This window comes from Gallus gallus, chromosome 8, assembly GCF_016699485.2.
Source record: "Gallus gallus isolate bGalGal1 chromosome 8, bGalGal1.mat.broiler.GRCg7b, whole genome shotgun sequence".
NCBI classification, from domain to species: domain Eukaryota; kingdom Metazoa; phylum Chordata; class Aves; order Galliformes; family Phasianidae; genus Gallus; species Gallus gallus.
Genome location: NC_052539.1, coordinates 20863513 through 20877584, shown reverse-complemented (window position 1 = coordinate 20877584; position 14072 = coordinate 20863513). Strand labels below are relative to the sequence as shown.

Below are 14072 nucleotides of genomic sequence, written 5' to 3'. Positions count from 1 at the left end.
GATCGGAAGGCAGGTGCGTGTTTGGCTGTGGCTGTGGGTCGGGGCTGGGGTTGTGGAAGCTGGGCGTTGCAGGGCAGCACAGCGTGGTTATGGAGCTGCTTCTCCATGCACAGCGGGTATGTGTGTAATGGCAGCCCGGCCCACATCGCTGGGGCTCCTGTGAGGTGTTTCCCCGGGGCTTTGCTCAGTCAGATCGCTTCTGTCTGTGACAGCTGTCTGTGTTTACCCCCCCGCGCACCCCTCCAGCATCGATGGGGAAAGTTGTGAGGAAAAGTGCTACAAAAGCCAAGGAACTGGGTGAGTTTAGAAGTCCCCGGCCACGCATCCGTGCTGATAGCCGCTCGTGAGCAGCTGCTGAAAGGCAGCACTGGGCTGCTGTGGGTTCCTGTGTGAAAACAGGCCGTGCCCGAGGCGGGCAGCGCGCACAGCTCGGCGGGGCCGGGCGCTCCGTCAGCTCCTCCGCACCTGCGTTGGGGAGGGCTGAGCGCTGTAAGCGCAGGTGAAGCCAATGAGGCGTTCCCGCCCTGCGCTGAGGAGAGCCCTGCCTGAAATGGCGGCGGGCAGAGCGGGGTGTGTGAGGCGGAACGCGGCCTACGTCGGCTGCCCCGGCCCGGGGGCACCGGGAAGAGACGCGGCCGGGACTGGAGGAGTGCTGCGGGGGGAGCTGAGAGAGGAACCCCGCGGAATTGCGCTGTGGAGGTGAGCGCCGTGAAGGCCGGGAGGCGGCCCACAGAACGGAGCCCGGCGGGACGGGCCGTGAGGCTGGGGCGGAGCGGGGCTCGGCGTGCCCGGCACCTATAGCAACGGCGGCCTCAAACACCGCCGGAGCGTCCCCGAGCAGGTCGGTGCGGGCGGCACGGAGGAGGGAGGGCCGTTGAGCCGGGCCGGGCTGACGGGCACGGGTGTTTTGCAGGAGCCCGATGGCGGCTGCCGGAGCCTTCGCCTGTCCCCGCTGCCGCATGGCCTTCGGCTCCCGGGCGCTGCTAAGGGCGCACTGCGAGCGGCTCTGCCTCGGGGCCCCGGCGGGCGGCGGGCCTGGGGGGGAGCCGGGAAGGACGGGGGGACTGCGGGACCCGTCGGTAGTGTGGGGCCGGGGGTGGGCGCCGGGCTGGGACGTGTCCGCGGGCGAGGACGTGGGCGTTCTCAGCAACCGCAGCTCCTCCGAGAGCACCCGTGGTGCCTATCCTGTCCGTTTGTTGTTGAGCAGTTTCCTGCCCTCCCATCCCATTTGCCTCTTCAAGGTCACGATGTCCCAGCACGAGGATCGCCCCAAGCGACGCCCTCTGCTCCTGCTCTCTGGGCTCCCTCGGTCCTCTCTGGGACGTGAGGGCCCGGGGCGAGCCCGTGGGGCACCCCTGGGTGATGTTCTCACGCCCCGCGAGCGGGCGCTGCTCCGGGGCCCTGCTGCCAGCCGGCCAGCAGAGAGGGTGAGACCCCACCAGCCCCACTCACCTGCAGCGTAGTGTGGGGTCTCGCCCCGTCTCGTGAGCTCGGCCACTACAGCCATGGCTGCCCCTTGTGCCCCAGGGAGAGCCCAGCCCACCACGAGGGGACCCGTGGGAACCGGAGCTGCTGGAGGCCCATCAGCGCCACGTGGCTGAAATCCGGGCCAGGACCCAACAGCTAGAGCAGCAGAGAGAGCGTAGGCACCGGCACAGGGTGCGGGGTGACCGTTGTGGTTCTGGAGTGACCCGGCTGTGCGTCCCACAGAGCTGTGCCAGCGCCTGGCATTGCTGTGCAACAACCGTCTGTCACCAGAAATGAGCTGGGCTGCGGAGGTGCTGTCAGACAAAGCTGGACACCAGCACCGAGGGTGAGCCCTGCTGGATGCTGCCCAGAAATGGGCTCCCTTTGCCTGCTGGGCCTCAGTTTGCCCATATCCTCCCCAGGGCTGCTCTCCACCTTGACACCCTCCTGCTGCCCTCCGGGTCACTGGCAGCTGAGGCCAGGTGAGCTGATGGCAGGCGGGAGCCCAGCAGAGCCCCAGCCGCCAGGGCTCATGCCAGTGCCGTGGCAGGGCACTGCGGCTCTCCTACCTGCGTGCTGGTGGCCATGACGAGGCCACCCTGGCACAGCTGCTAGACCTCCAGCTGGAGGCCACAGCGCTGGAGAAAAGGGCTGCACAGAAGATGAGTAAGCACCAGCCCCAGCACAGAGCCCAGGGACAGGACCGAACTGCTATTGAGGCAGCACAGGGCCTCGATGCGGCGCTGATGGCTGTGGAGCTGGAGAACCAGCGGCTCGAGGATGAGCTTCTGGCATTGAAGGTCCGGAGGGAGATGCGAGCTGATGTCGGTGAGTGATTGGGAAATGGAGCATTGCCCATTTGTCTGTGAGGTGGCAGCCGCGTGTGCCAGAGCTGCTTTTCCCCAGGATCGCTGGCAGCCCGGCATTATGCAGAGGACCTGGCTCAGCTGCAGGCAAAGGTGGAGATGCTGCTGCGACACCAGGCAGAGGGGATGGGGCCGCGCCTGCCCCCTGCCGTCTTCCCACCGCCTGTGGCCCCTCCACTGCCCCCAGCCTTAGCTCTGGCGGTGAGTCTCATCTTAGGGTTGCAGGGGTATCTCTCAACTTGGGAGGGGCTTTCTAGGGTGCTGACTTGGTATTTGCTCCCTGGCTGCAGCAGGATGCATTCCCTCTGTAAGTGCCAAACTGCAAGTGTGATTTGTTCTGTGCTCCCGGTGCCCACTCCCATTAAAGCTGCCTTTTTTCTTCCCCAGGAGCCACCAAGGCCAACCCTGAGGATAGGCAGCCCCACAGCTTCCAGCCGCCCACTTGCACCCTCTAGCCTCCCCAGCATCGCCTTTGGAGCCCTGGATGACCCCCCTCCTCCTACTCAGGAGGCACCAGCTCTGCACAAACGCCCCCAGAGGTGAGGTCTGGATGAGCTGTGCCCCATCCCATGGCTCAGCCAACACAGGAGCTGCTCGCCCTGACTTTTGATAAAGGACTTTTTTTTTTTTGACTGAGCACAGAATTGCATCATCACATTCTTTTTCCCCTTTTCCCTACTACTCATTCCATTAGACACTTCTCAAGGTACATCTAGGAAAAGCCTCATAGGAGGCATTCATGGCTCAAACCAGGGAGCAGCAAAATCCATGGCAAGATTTCCTCTACCATCTTTGGGCCCATGTGGGGGGTATATAATAAATGGCTTCTACCTGTAGCTCTTCACCTCCTGACCTTGTTTGGTGTATGGACTATGAAGTGCCATGTTTGCAATCACATCCTGCACATCCTACAATAGAGCTCTACTACGGCTCTGAGGGCAGATGACAGAACCAGCACCAACTTTGCAAAATGCAGTTCAGCCATAGCAAGCTAGGAGTGCAGGGAGAGAGCACACAGGGACCAGAGCCTTCTGTAGGAGCCACATAAGCTCTTATCACACCACTGCAGCACACAGGGGCAGGGAAGGTACTACACCACAGTAAATGACCAGAGGGATACTAACAGCCTTGCCTTCCCTACATCCTACTACAGGCCCAGGGCTTATACTGCCTCCTCTTGCCTCAGCCCAACCCTTCTTCAGCTCTGTGTAGAAAAGAAAGGCTGCAGCTAAGGGCAGAACCTGCAGCAGGAGAGGAGGGAGAAAGGAGCCTGAGAGAGAAACAGAGTCAGAACAAGGAACCTTTGCTTACAATCTTTATTGAAGTCATACAAAAGTTGCCAAAAAGTGAAAAAATACACTATATACAAAACCATTTTCCTTTGAAGGAGAGGAGTGTCCAAAGCTAAAGAATTATCATACTGTGCTTTCAACTGCAGCCCCTGGTTCTGCTTGTGGCCTTTTCTCTGTCTAAAAGAAAAGAGAAGTATTTGATTTTTAAAAATCAAACACTACATTACAGCACCAACTCATGCAGCAGTTAAAGTTTCTCTGATTTCAAGACATAACCATGCATGCCTCGCTTATTTGTGGATCCCAGAACTACTCTGAAACAGTAACAATTGTAGGCCAAGTTAACAATTTTAAAACCTTTAAGCATTCTAGGACAGAAATGCTCTGGAGAAGGGCTTTGTGCTGTTGTTCAACCCAACTCAGACATGCAGAACCCCAGCACATATTTCTGTCCCCCCCCCTTTGGCTGCAGGTAGCCACAGCTGGCATCTTCCCAGCTCAGTGTCAGACAGCTCAATACAACATGCAGCCTGTCAGCTTGGGAATATTGCCCATCTTGTGGGAAGCCTGTGAAGACCAACAGGCAATAAAGCCAGTATTATCAGCAACACATGAAACCATGCACAAAACCATGCCTGAACAGAGGGGGAAGGAAAAAAAATTATATATGCACAGAGTCCTGACTCAACTGCCCACCTCCTCTTCCATTTTTTCTGCAACCTCATTTCCACTGGGGGCAGCATCACCACCACCACCATTGACAGCCGGTTCTGGTTTAGATTTCTTAGCTTCATTGTCTCCCTGGTGGGTCTCCTCCTCTGGTTTCCTCTGAAGACAAAATTGTTTAGTCTTCACTAAGTACACAATGAAGTTCAAGTATTTTTAGAAAGTTAACATCTAGATGTTATTTAAGCTCTACTTGCCAGGTTCAATAACTTAAGTGTTAGGATTTAAGCAAAGCTCTGAAGCACAAACATCTCAAAGTATAACCAGAAAGATTAGGCAAGTGCCAGTAGCTATAGTGTTGAATTATCCTTATCGTTTGACAGGGGAAGGAGTTACTGTTGAGCTAGGTAACAGCTAAGTGAATAGATGGTATTTACTATCACCTGTGTAAAGCACATCAAAGCTGCTCCTAACAAACTTGAACTCAAAGCAGCTAGCATAACACAGGGCAGGCTGTGTCATAACAGTATGCAATATAAAAACTAAGATTCCATACAGGATGATTAGCAACATGAACAACTCTGGGAAAAAAACTATACCTTTAAAGGAACCTCATGGTCAATCTATCCTGTTCTCTGAGCAAGAGACAGCTTAGCATGGCTACACACTAGGACTGGCGCTGCTATTTTTCAAGTCCAGTTCTCCATTTCCACTTGGAAAGAAGGGAACCCAACCCAGCCTGGTTGTGTGTCGTCATTTTAATTTTTTCATATCTATAGGCTGCCCTGCTCTTCCTGCAGTTGCTCAACAGAGCAGGGCATTTGTCCAGGGAACATCTCCAGAAGGCAAACAATTCAGCCCTGCAGTTACATCAGTGTGGGTCAGGCACAGTGCTGAACCATCACCAACACATCTGGAGGCTGAATGATTCCCAGACTGATTACCTCCCAGTGGAAAGGAGTTTTACACACTGTTTCTGTTACTACTTTTAAGTGTTCTTCCAGGCTTCATAGAAAGAGCTCTAAGCCAAGAAAATACAACAATAGAGGGCAAAACAATGGTACTCTGACAAGCTGTTTACTCTATTAGTCATTGCTGGACTCACCTTTTTCCTGACCAGGTGAGAGATGTCTGTAACGCACTGAGATGCTCCATCAGCTGCTTTTCTTACTGGAATCTATTAAGAATAGAGACACTGACATGTCAATAACAGCAAGCCATAATCCTTAAAGCAGACATGAATTCTCAGTAACTTTCCTCTGTCCAACTTACTGTAGAAACAGAGCCGCTGCCTTCACTTTGTGCAAAACCAGATGTAGTTCCAACCTAGAAAAGCAGAAGAAATAGTTAACCAGCACATTGTCACCTATTCACAAAAGGCCAATACACAGTTTATGAAGTGGCAGAAAATCCAATTGTGTCTTACTGCATTCTGCTTCTACACTGACATACAGGTGAGACAGAAGAAGAGCTCATGTAGTGATGTAACACTCACATGAGTCTCACATTTGACTTAGACTTATTGCTTAGAAGCCTAACAAATTCAAGTTTAGGTTGGAACAATTAATTTCAGTATATTTGCTATTAAACTTATCTTTAGGATTTTAACTGCATTAGTTAACTTCTTGCTGTACATGAAGTCTGAACTTCTCCCATTATTGGTTTACTTCAAGCCTCTCTAGAAGAATGTTTGGTTCAAAGGAAAATGCAGGATGCACTAACCAGAGTTGCTTTCAATGCCAGCTCAGCTACCCTTGCACTCTTTTGAGACTCCTTTGAATCCTCTATCTTTTCTTTGATTTCAGGGAGAAGTCCCTTCAGTTCTTCAATCTCCTTCTCATCTTCAGGGGACCCACTTTCTGCCTTCTTTATTCGTTCAGTAAGCATTGCTAGAATGACAAAGTTATCATGGCAAAAAAAGCCTCAAGGCAAAGTAGCTGTCATTACAAATCCCACAGAGGCAAGCGCCCACCAACAGATGCTGTTTTGACAATTCTGACGTTAGCATAGCCTGTTAGCAAACATTTGCATTGCAAACTGGTTTCAGGGCAATTTAAAGTTAGTGTTGATCCACAAAAGCTCTTTAGTTAGCTAGACAATTTTAGAGATCTACTTACCCAGTCTCTTGTCAATGACTTCTACGGATTTACCAAACTGCAGAACTGCCTCATCAAACTGGCTGTTGTAGTGGTACGCCAGTGCCAGCTGGTAGTGGCTTTCAGCCAGCAGGCGGTCATGAGCTTCCAGGTACTTCTGCTGCAGGGCCAGACAGGCCTGAAACTCCTCTATAGCTTGCACGTAGTTCTCTATAGAAGCAAGCCATAAGGTCTTCACAAAGAACATACTTTACATATTTCATTCCACCTTATGTAGTCTGAAAACAGAACTGTTATTGAATACAGGTTGAGCTCAGTAACAGGATGCTTTCCTGTCATCAACACGCACAGTCCAACACTGCTTATGATCCACTTCCCCTACTCCTCTCAAGAGGGCTTTGTGTATTTACAGCACAGTAACCTAAGGAGGCTTTCCCAATTTCTGAAGCAAACCAAATCTCTATGAAACCACGCAGTGTTCTGCTTTCACCTGACAGTGCACCAGTTCTAACACAAACCTTTCTTTTGCTGCTCCAGGGAAACATGGTACAGCCCCATTAAGGAACTTCCTTGGTTTCTCCATTAAGAAGTTTATCCTATGGGTGTACTGTTACAATTAGACAAAGTTTGGTTGTTTTGATTTTTAACCCCTCTCCAACCTTCTCAGCCTTAAATCACCTCTACTCATTTTTCAGTACGAAATAAAACAAGATTTAAATTTAACACTTCACGCGCAACAATTAGCACTACTTACCAGATTCAATGCTGACTTCTCCTAGCTTTAGATGAGCCTGAGCTGCATGAAGCTGAGCTTCTTTTGTTTCCTGCCTAAATCAAGGGGAAAAAAAAAAAAGCTGTCTTCAAGTCTTCAGAGTATGCAGTATGCCTACACCACCTCGCAACTCAGGGAGTTTCTGTAGCAAACATTCAAATTACAGCCTCGGATTTTACCTCTTATAGATGACTTTGGCCAACTCCAGCATGTCCCAGGCTAGCTCAAGATTTCCAATTTCTTCCTCCTCACTTTCCTGTAAAGACCAGAAATGCATAAAATACTAACCCATTTGGATACATATCACATTAAACATTATGCTTTTAAGCAGTGTTCCCAAAGAATACATTTTAACCAAGAGATGAATGCTTTGCTGCTAAAAGGAAAAACAGGCATATGAGTTAATTATATCAACTGAGACTTTGCATGTTTGCTTGAAGGTGTTTAAGTGGAATTTAAGTTTACATTGTTAGTTGATATGGCCTCCTCTCTCCTCCTGCCCCCAGAAATAACAGGACACTAAGCAGCAATATTATCCCAAAAGTGAGTTTTCCAGTGTGAGCTGCTACATCAGGATAACTCCTCAGACTTAAGCAGGGCTACACTTGCCACTGGATCCCCCATCTATATCACCACTTAATGGACTGAGTGCCCTCAAACTAAGTAACCAGACAGCAAAAACTGACAAAGAACTGTTATAATTAACTTCAGCGACAAACCAAGGCAGGCCTCCCCTCCACCAGGCTGCCTCAATGACCTACAGACCCACAAGCATTTGTTTCAGTGCAGCTGAATAAGCACCAGTTTAGAGACAAAAATCAAACAACCCTACAAGGCACTGATGCCCATCCGTTAGGTAACATTGGTTTCACTGCACAGAACTAATTTCCTGTACAGGACTAAACAAAATACAGGTGAGCTTTCAAAAGCTTAAAGATCTTCATGTGACATTTAGACAGACATTGCGTTTAAGAGCACCAACATCAGAGCTCAGCAACCTCACCTTGTCTTCCACTGCCAATTCGTTCTCCTTATCATCTTCAGCTTTATCATTTTCTTTATCTTCCTCTTCAGATTCTTCTGTTTCTGTGAGGAAAGCAGATGAATGAGAACACTTGTTGTTACTGTGCTGCTTCACACGGAGCCAGGCAGAATATTTTATCCGGCCCTTATCCTTCCAGTGAGAGGTTAGAAGTGTGATTAAGAAGAGCACAGGTAAAATTATTCTCAGCAGCAGCCATCTTGCTGAAAACGTTGGGCTCTGTAAGCTAGGGTAGTGCCAGGCAACCCCAGTTTATGTTTTAGAATTTAACTTCATAATGCCAGCGTGGAAAAACTTACCTAAAATTGTTCTCAGTAACACACTGTGAACTCCCACTGAACCCATGGAATCCTGAGCAGCCCTGGAGGTGCTGGTCAGTTGCTTGGGACTTCGTGCTACAGATAACAAGCATTTTCAGCAAGATAACTGCCAAGCTGTGTACAGATAAGACTGTTCCTGTATTCAAGTTCCTCACTTCAGGTATTTACAACGTTGTTAATGAACCTCCTGTCATACAGTGTTATTTGACTTGTGATATCGTGAAGTTTTGCATCATCTGCTCTACCAGTAGATTTTTGAGCTGTACAGCTAAGGAATCTCATTACTTTAAGAACACCTAATTTGTGTGACTTCAGCTTCAAGCCAACCAGTTCACTAGATTGTGACCACTGACTAATTCTAGATTAACAGGAGCTTGTTATGGTGACTTGAGAACCTGTGAGTTGCTCAGTCCAACTGCCAAGGAGTACACACCAGCCAGAGAGGGCCAAAGTAATTCGGTACACGGACAGCCTGATCAAATGTAAAACAGAACAGATGCTGGCAAATTAAATTCGATTTCAAGTAACAGAAGTGCCTGGAGTAGTGCACCAGACTAGGATGTTCAAGGGTGTCCTCATACCAACAAGAGTTGGAGCAAAAGGAAGCAGCGTGTACATAAGCAGCCCTTCATAGGATAAGAAAGAGTGGGTAACTGTTAGTTTATGTTCAGTCACACTCTGGTCAGACAGACACCTTCCTAGGCAGCTGCTTCATTACTGTGCTCACTGTGCTGGGCAGTACAAGTCCTTCCAGTATCCAGAACTATTTGATGTGAAGACTTGCCTCTCCTCAACAAGGCTCTTCCTGTGCAGCTGAGCTAACGACAAGCCAAGTTTCAATTAGCAGTCTATTGATTAACTTGTCCAACAGAAATCCATGGCCTACTAAGGCTATGCACATACTACTACAGCAAAACATACAGGTTTTACCAGGCGACTTTAACGTAACATTGTGAACAGCCATAATGGAGCAGGGAAGCAGAATGGCAGAAAAAGCCAGGTAGCTGCAAAGCTGCACTAGATGGAAGCAATGTCTGCGGGTTCCAGGGCAAATCAGATTTAGGTTCATCAGCCAAATTCTCACTTTCGATTACTGCTAGGAAGACTCAAATAGAAAGTTACTCCCTGCCCTCTGGAAAGCAAATGTATCACTTTACTATATATTCAGCAGTTCTTATTTTTCTGCTCCACTGTTTTAAAGTATGGTTATAACCAGAGGCAACTCGTGATTTGAGTTATTCGAAGGTTAGTGCATTAAACCCAGATGCATGCAAGTGAACATCCATTCAGTATTCTCCACCAGCCTAGCCTTTACTTACACGTTTCACAGGGCTGTAAGTTTGCTTTAAAGATTTGCTTTGCAGTTAGTTAAGCGTTAGTCTAAAGAAACTGAGACTATTCTCTATTTCTTGAGTCTTTACTGAAACCAGTTACTTGGATATGAAATCCTTCTAGACCCCCCTTTTCCCTTATTTTAAGGCAAACAGAAAATTCTGAATGGAACATTTTACCCACTGTTAGCCAAATCCAGCAAGTCATCCACCCACAAGTACTTTTCTCCTCACTGTTACCTTCTCCCTCTTCCATCTGGTCATCTTTCTCTTCTTTTTCTACCTTAGCACCTTCACTCTCTTCCATCAGGTCATCTTTCTTTTCCTCTTTCTCTACCTTAGCAGCCACTTCAGTCTTTTCTCCTGTATCATTAGCTGGACCTTCACCCACTGCAGACACTGGCTCTTTTGAGGTATCCATCCCTTTAGATTCATCTGGTTTCTGTTCTGGAGCTGTCTCCGCTGACTCCTTCTCCTCCACCTTCTTTTCAGCTGCTTCTGCTTGTTCTTCTGCAGCTTCTTTCTGCTCTGCCGTGACCGCTGCCTGCCCTTCCGCTCTCCCTTCTTGTGACATTGCCTTCTCCTCCACAGCCACCTCTGCCTGCCCTTCTATAGACTCTCCCTTTTCCATAGTTGTCTCAGTTTCTCTTGCTTCTGCTGTCTGCTCTCCTGCCCCTCCCTTCTTTTCTGCGGGTGCTTCTGCAGCTTCATCCTCTTCCACAGCTGCCTTCGCCTCCTCACCCAACACTTCTTTCATGCTGTTCCTCCCCTCAGTTGCCTCTGCTTCTTCATGCTTTGTCTTCTGCTCTTTTTCCACTGCCTTCTCTTCCACAGCTGCTTCTTCTGTATTCTTTTCCACAGCTGTCTGTGGGCCATGCTCTTCCGAATTTACTTTCTCCACAGAAGTCTCTGTCTTCTCTTCAGACCCTTCAAGCTTTACCTCCATATCTGTCACTGTGTCTTCTTTTGGCTTTTCTTCTGTAACATCTTTCATTTCAACATCCTCTCCTTTGATTTCCTTCTCAGTTAGCACCGGAGACTTCTTCACCTCTTCTTTCTCCCCCATGGCATTATATACCTGTTCTCTTAACTCCTCCCTCGCTTCTTCTACATGATTGAGGAAGCATAAACATTTCTTCGAGTTTAGTGATAAAGACATTAACGGGCACTGATAATACCACCCTCCGACCCTCCAGTGTGTTGGTCTGTCATCAGGTTAGATGGCATTCCATTCCTAAAAGCTCTTTTTTCAGAACACAAGGAATTAGGATGCAACCAACGTAACTTGAAGTAAGCAAACCCCTTCCCCAGACTGCATTATTGCAAGCAGCTGCTCAAGCAGTGTGCAGTTTGCGCTAGCGATTTTAGTCGCAGCTAAGCAAGAGATGCCAGTGTTTTAATAGTCTGGATTACAGGAATTCCTGCATTATCTCCAGCTGCCCAGTACAAAGCAAGTATCATTCTTGGACTTTTTCAGTACTGATCTGTCCTGCTTACTCACACTGTACTGCTACAAGGTTACAAAGCAGTTCAAGTTGACCCTGAAGCTTAAGAAAGCAAGCTTGAATGCAGCATTTCAGAACACGGACATCTGGTGACCCCTGACACATGCTTAAGCAGCAAGTTTGTAGCAGGAGTTTGTTTGTTTTTTTTCCCCTCCATCTTTAAGCAAGATAAGAAGAACAAAAAAGTCCATTTTGGCTGCAGAAGTTTCAACAGAATGATTCTGACTACCCAAGACAACACTGATGTACTGACTGAGACCAGTTAGACAACAATGTAGCTTGTACCTCTATAACACAGCTGACAGCTTTACATACCATCAACAGCCGGCAATGCAGAATCATCTTCAGCTTTTTCTCCTTCCTCTTCAACCTGCACCCCTTCTAAGGCGTTTCCCAATACGCCATTTTCCATTCTAAAAGAAATAAGAGATCATCATCACTTGGTTCTCATAACTGCATCACTCTAATTGTGGAAGCTGCAGCACCACAGCACGTTGCACCCAGCATAACCCTGCCCACCACGGGACAAAGCCCTGCTGCCCCAACCAGGCTCTGTGTGCCCAAGTGTTACGTGCTTCCCTGACACAACGGGTGCTTAGAAGATGAAGCTATTTACTAACGTTGCAGATGTCCACACTCTTCTGGAAAAGGACATCATTTGCCTACTGTTTCCTGGAAGAGCACTGCTATTAAGAAATGCTGCTTAAATAGCAGAGAACAAACCACAGTATTTTATCAGATTTCAAAGAGGCACAGCTGTTTTCTTCCAGCAGCATCATTCCTAATACAATTTTTCATTCTCAGTTACCAAGCTTTAAACCAGTCACATCAGGAAGGAGCACACAGTCACTGCTCAGCTACAAACCAACCCCCTGAAGGAAGCACACCACGCATTCAAGGACGGCCACTGTAAACAAACAGCCCATTGCATACCTTGCCAACTCCAGGAGCGATTTTCCATAATAAAAAAAAGCTTCTGCACACTCATCCGCTGTCTCACCGTACTTCTTACCCCTACAAAAGCAACAAAGCATTGTTTGCCTGGGCTGCACTCGGAGGATTTGATACCTGAGCTTTACAGGCAGAAGCCCCTGGACAGGAAGCAGCAGCCCATGGTTCACTCAGCGCTGCGAAGGAGGGATGAAAGCCCCCCTGGCTTACACAGAGTTGGCTCTCAGAAGCATCCAGCAAAGCAAATTAATTAAGGATCCCAGAAGTATCACCCTCAGAGACTGACCGAGCCCAGCAAGGACTGAACAAATAACACGACCCCATTACTTCCCCACAAACAGACCACAGCAGAGCTACGCAAGGAGAAAAACATCAAATCCCTCTTCCTCCCTCAAGGGCTGCGGCATGACGAGATGGCACACCCACTGTGCCACTGCCCCGCACCCGAGTTAACCTCCAAAGGTCGTGCTCTCCTCAGCATTGTAAGTACAGCAGCACGCAGACTGCAGTCAGCTCAGCCTTTCCCCTGCATACAGGGATCTGCTACTTACAGCAAGCTGGCGGCTTCCTGGAAGGCGTTCACAGCAGCCGGGATGTTCCCCATCACCAGGTGCTTCTGCCCCAGCCCCAGCAGCTTCTTGGATTCCGCGTCCACGTCCATGCTGCAAAAAGGAACCAAACGCGGGGCCCCGTGAGCTGCCACGGGGACGAGAGGCGCCGGGCGGGCCGCCGGAGCTCGGCCGGTTCCGCGGGAGCCGCGCAGCGCGGGGCCTCACCTGTCCGTTCTGTCCGCGGACGTGGAGGGGGCGGCCAGGTCCTCTTCCATCCTGCGCGGGCGGAGCGAGCTGTGAGCGGGACGGGACGGGACGCGCGAGGGCCGACCCCGGAGCGGCGCCGACGGCCGCGGCAGGGCCGGAAGAGGGCCGGGCGGTGACGAGCGGTCCCGGCCCGGCCGCCCCTCGCAGACAATGGGCGCTTCCCGCCTTCCCGTCGCCCCGCCCCCACCGTTGGCGCCAAACCCCACGGCGGCTCCTGACGGGCTGAGGGCCCCGCGCCACGTGACCGCGCCCTCCCACCGCCCTTCCCTCCAGCCCACCCCGCCCGGGCAGGTCGGGCGGCGTCGGCTGCCCCCAATAAAGATGGCAGCAGCCGCGCAGGGATCACGTGGTGGCTCCGCGCGAGCCGAGCGGGCCCAGCTGGCCCCGGCGAAGCGGGGCGGCACGTACCCCCGCGCGGGGGAGGGCGGCGGGAAGGGGGCGGCGGGCCCGGCCGGCACCCCGAGCCCCACGGCCCTCCCCGCCGCGGGGGAGCCCGCCCGCCACCCGCCGCACCCCCCACGGTCGCCCGCACGGAGTCAAAGCGGCCCCTTTCCCCTCGCCGCCCGCCTCGACGCGGCCGGGCCTCCCCGCGAAGCCCTACCTATCCGGAGCGGCCGACGCGGGCTCAACGCAGCGTGCGGCGGCCGAAGATTGCATGGAAGCTACGGGAGAGAGGGGCGGCGGCGGCAGAGTGCAGACCCCTACCCCTCCGGCTGCCTATATACCCCCCAGGACACGCCCCGGCCCGCCTGGCGGCGCGCGCACGCCGTAGGGAGACTACTGCTCCCAGCATGCCGCGCGCCCGCACTCTGCGGGGCTCTCAGGGCGCCGCCGCGCGGGGTCTGCTGGGAACCGTAGTCCCAGGAGGGAGTCGCCGCCGCGAGGCCGCGCGGCGCGCTGGGAAGTGTAGTGCAGGTGAGGCGGAGCGCAGGGAAACGCCGTTCCG

General features: G+C 51.2%; 2 protein-coding genes across 8 annotated transcripts; one reads left to right on the top strand and one right to left on the bottom strand.

The window, feature by feature from the left end:
* The first annotated feature begins 526 nt into the window (after nt 1-526).
* Nucleotides 527-3169, top strand: CCDC17 (coiled-coil domain containing 17). Of its 5 annotated transcripts, none has more exons than XM_015291276.4 (9): nt 527-699; nt 1242-1427; nt 1528-1642; nt 1711-1813; nt 1890-1949; nt 2018-2295; nt 2374-2534; nt 2721-2872; nt 3028-3169. In XM_015291276.4, exons 2-9 carry the CDS (start codon nt 1248-1250, stop codon nt 3047-3049), a joined length of 1071 nt encoding a protein of 356 aa, XP_015146762.2. In that variant the 5' UTR covers nt 527-699; nt 1242-1247; the 3' UTR covers nt 3050-3169. The 5 variants fall into 5 exon arrangements, with proteins under 5 accessions (XP_015146762.2, XP_015146761.2, XP_046800825.1 ...); XM_015291275.4 differs by having other exon boundaries at nt 527-841; XM_046944869.1 differs by having other exon boundaries at nt 527-1079.
* A 466-nt stretch (nt 3170-3635) lies between these two features.
* On the bottom strand, nt 3636-13868 carry NASP (nuclear autoantigenic sperm protein). Of its 3 annotated transcripts, XM_015291269.4 has the most exons (15): nt 13728-13868; nt 13085-13135; nt 12860-12970; nt 12291-12371; nt 11673-11770; nt 10093-10959; nt 8163-8245; nt 7339-7415; nt 7142-7215; nt 6409-6597; nt 6014-6180; nt 5564-5617; nt 5397-5468; nt 4322-4453; nt 3636-3802 (listed from the first exon to the last, which is right to left on the bottom strand). In XM_015291269.4, exons 1-15 carry the CDS (start codon nt 13781-13783, stop codon nt 3749-3751), a joined length of 2166 nt encoding a protein of 721 aa, XP_015146755.2. In that variant the 5' UTR covers nt 13784-13868; the 3' UTR covers nt 3636-3748. The 3 variants fall into 3 exon arrangements, with proteins under 3 accessions (XP_015146755.2, XP_015146756.2, XP_046800820.1); XM_015291270.4 differs by lacking the exon at nt 4322-4453; XM_046944864.1 differs by lacking the exon at nt 10093-10959.
* Nucleotides 13869-14072: the final 204 nt, after the last annotated feature.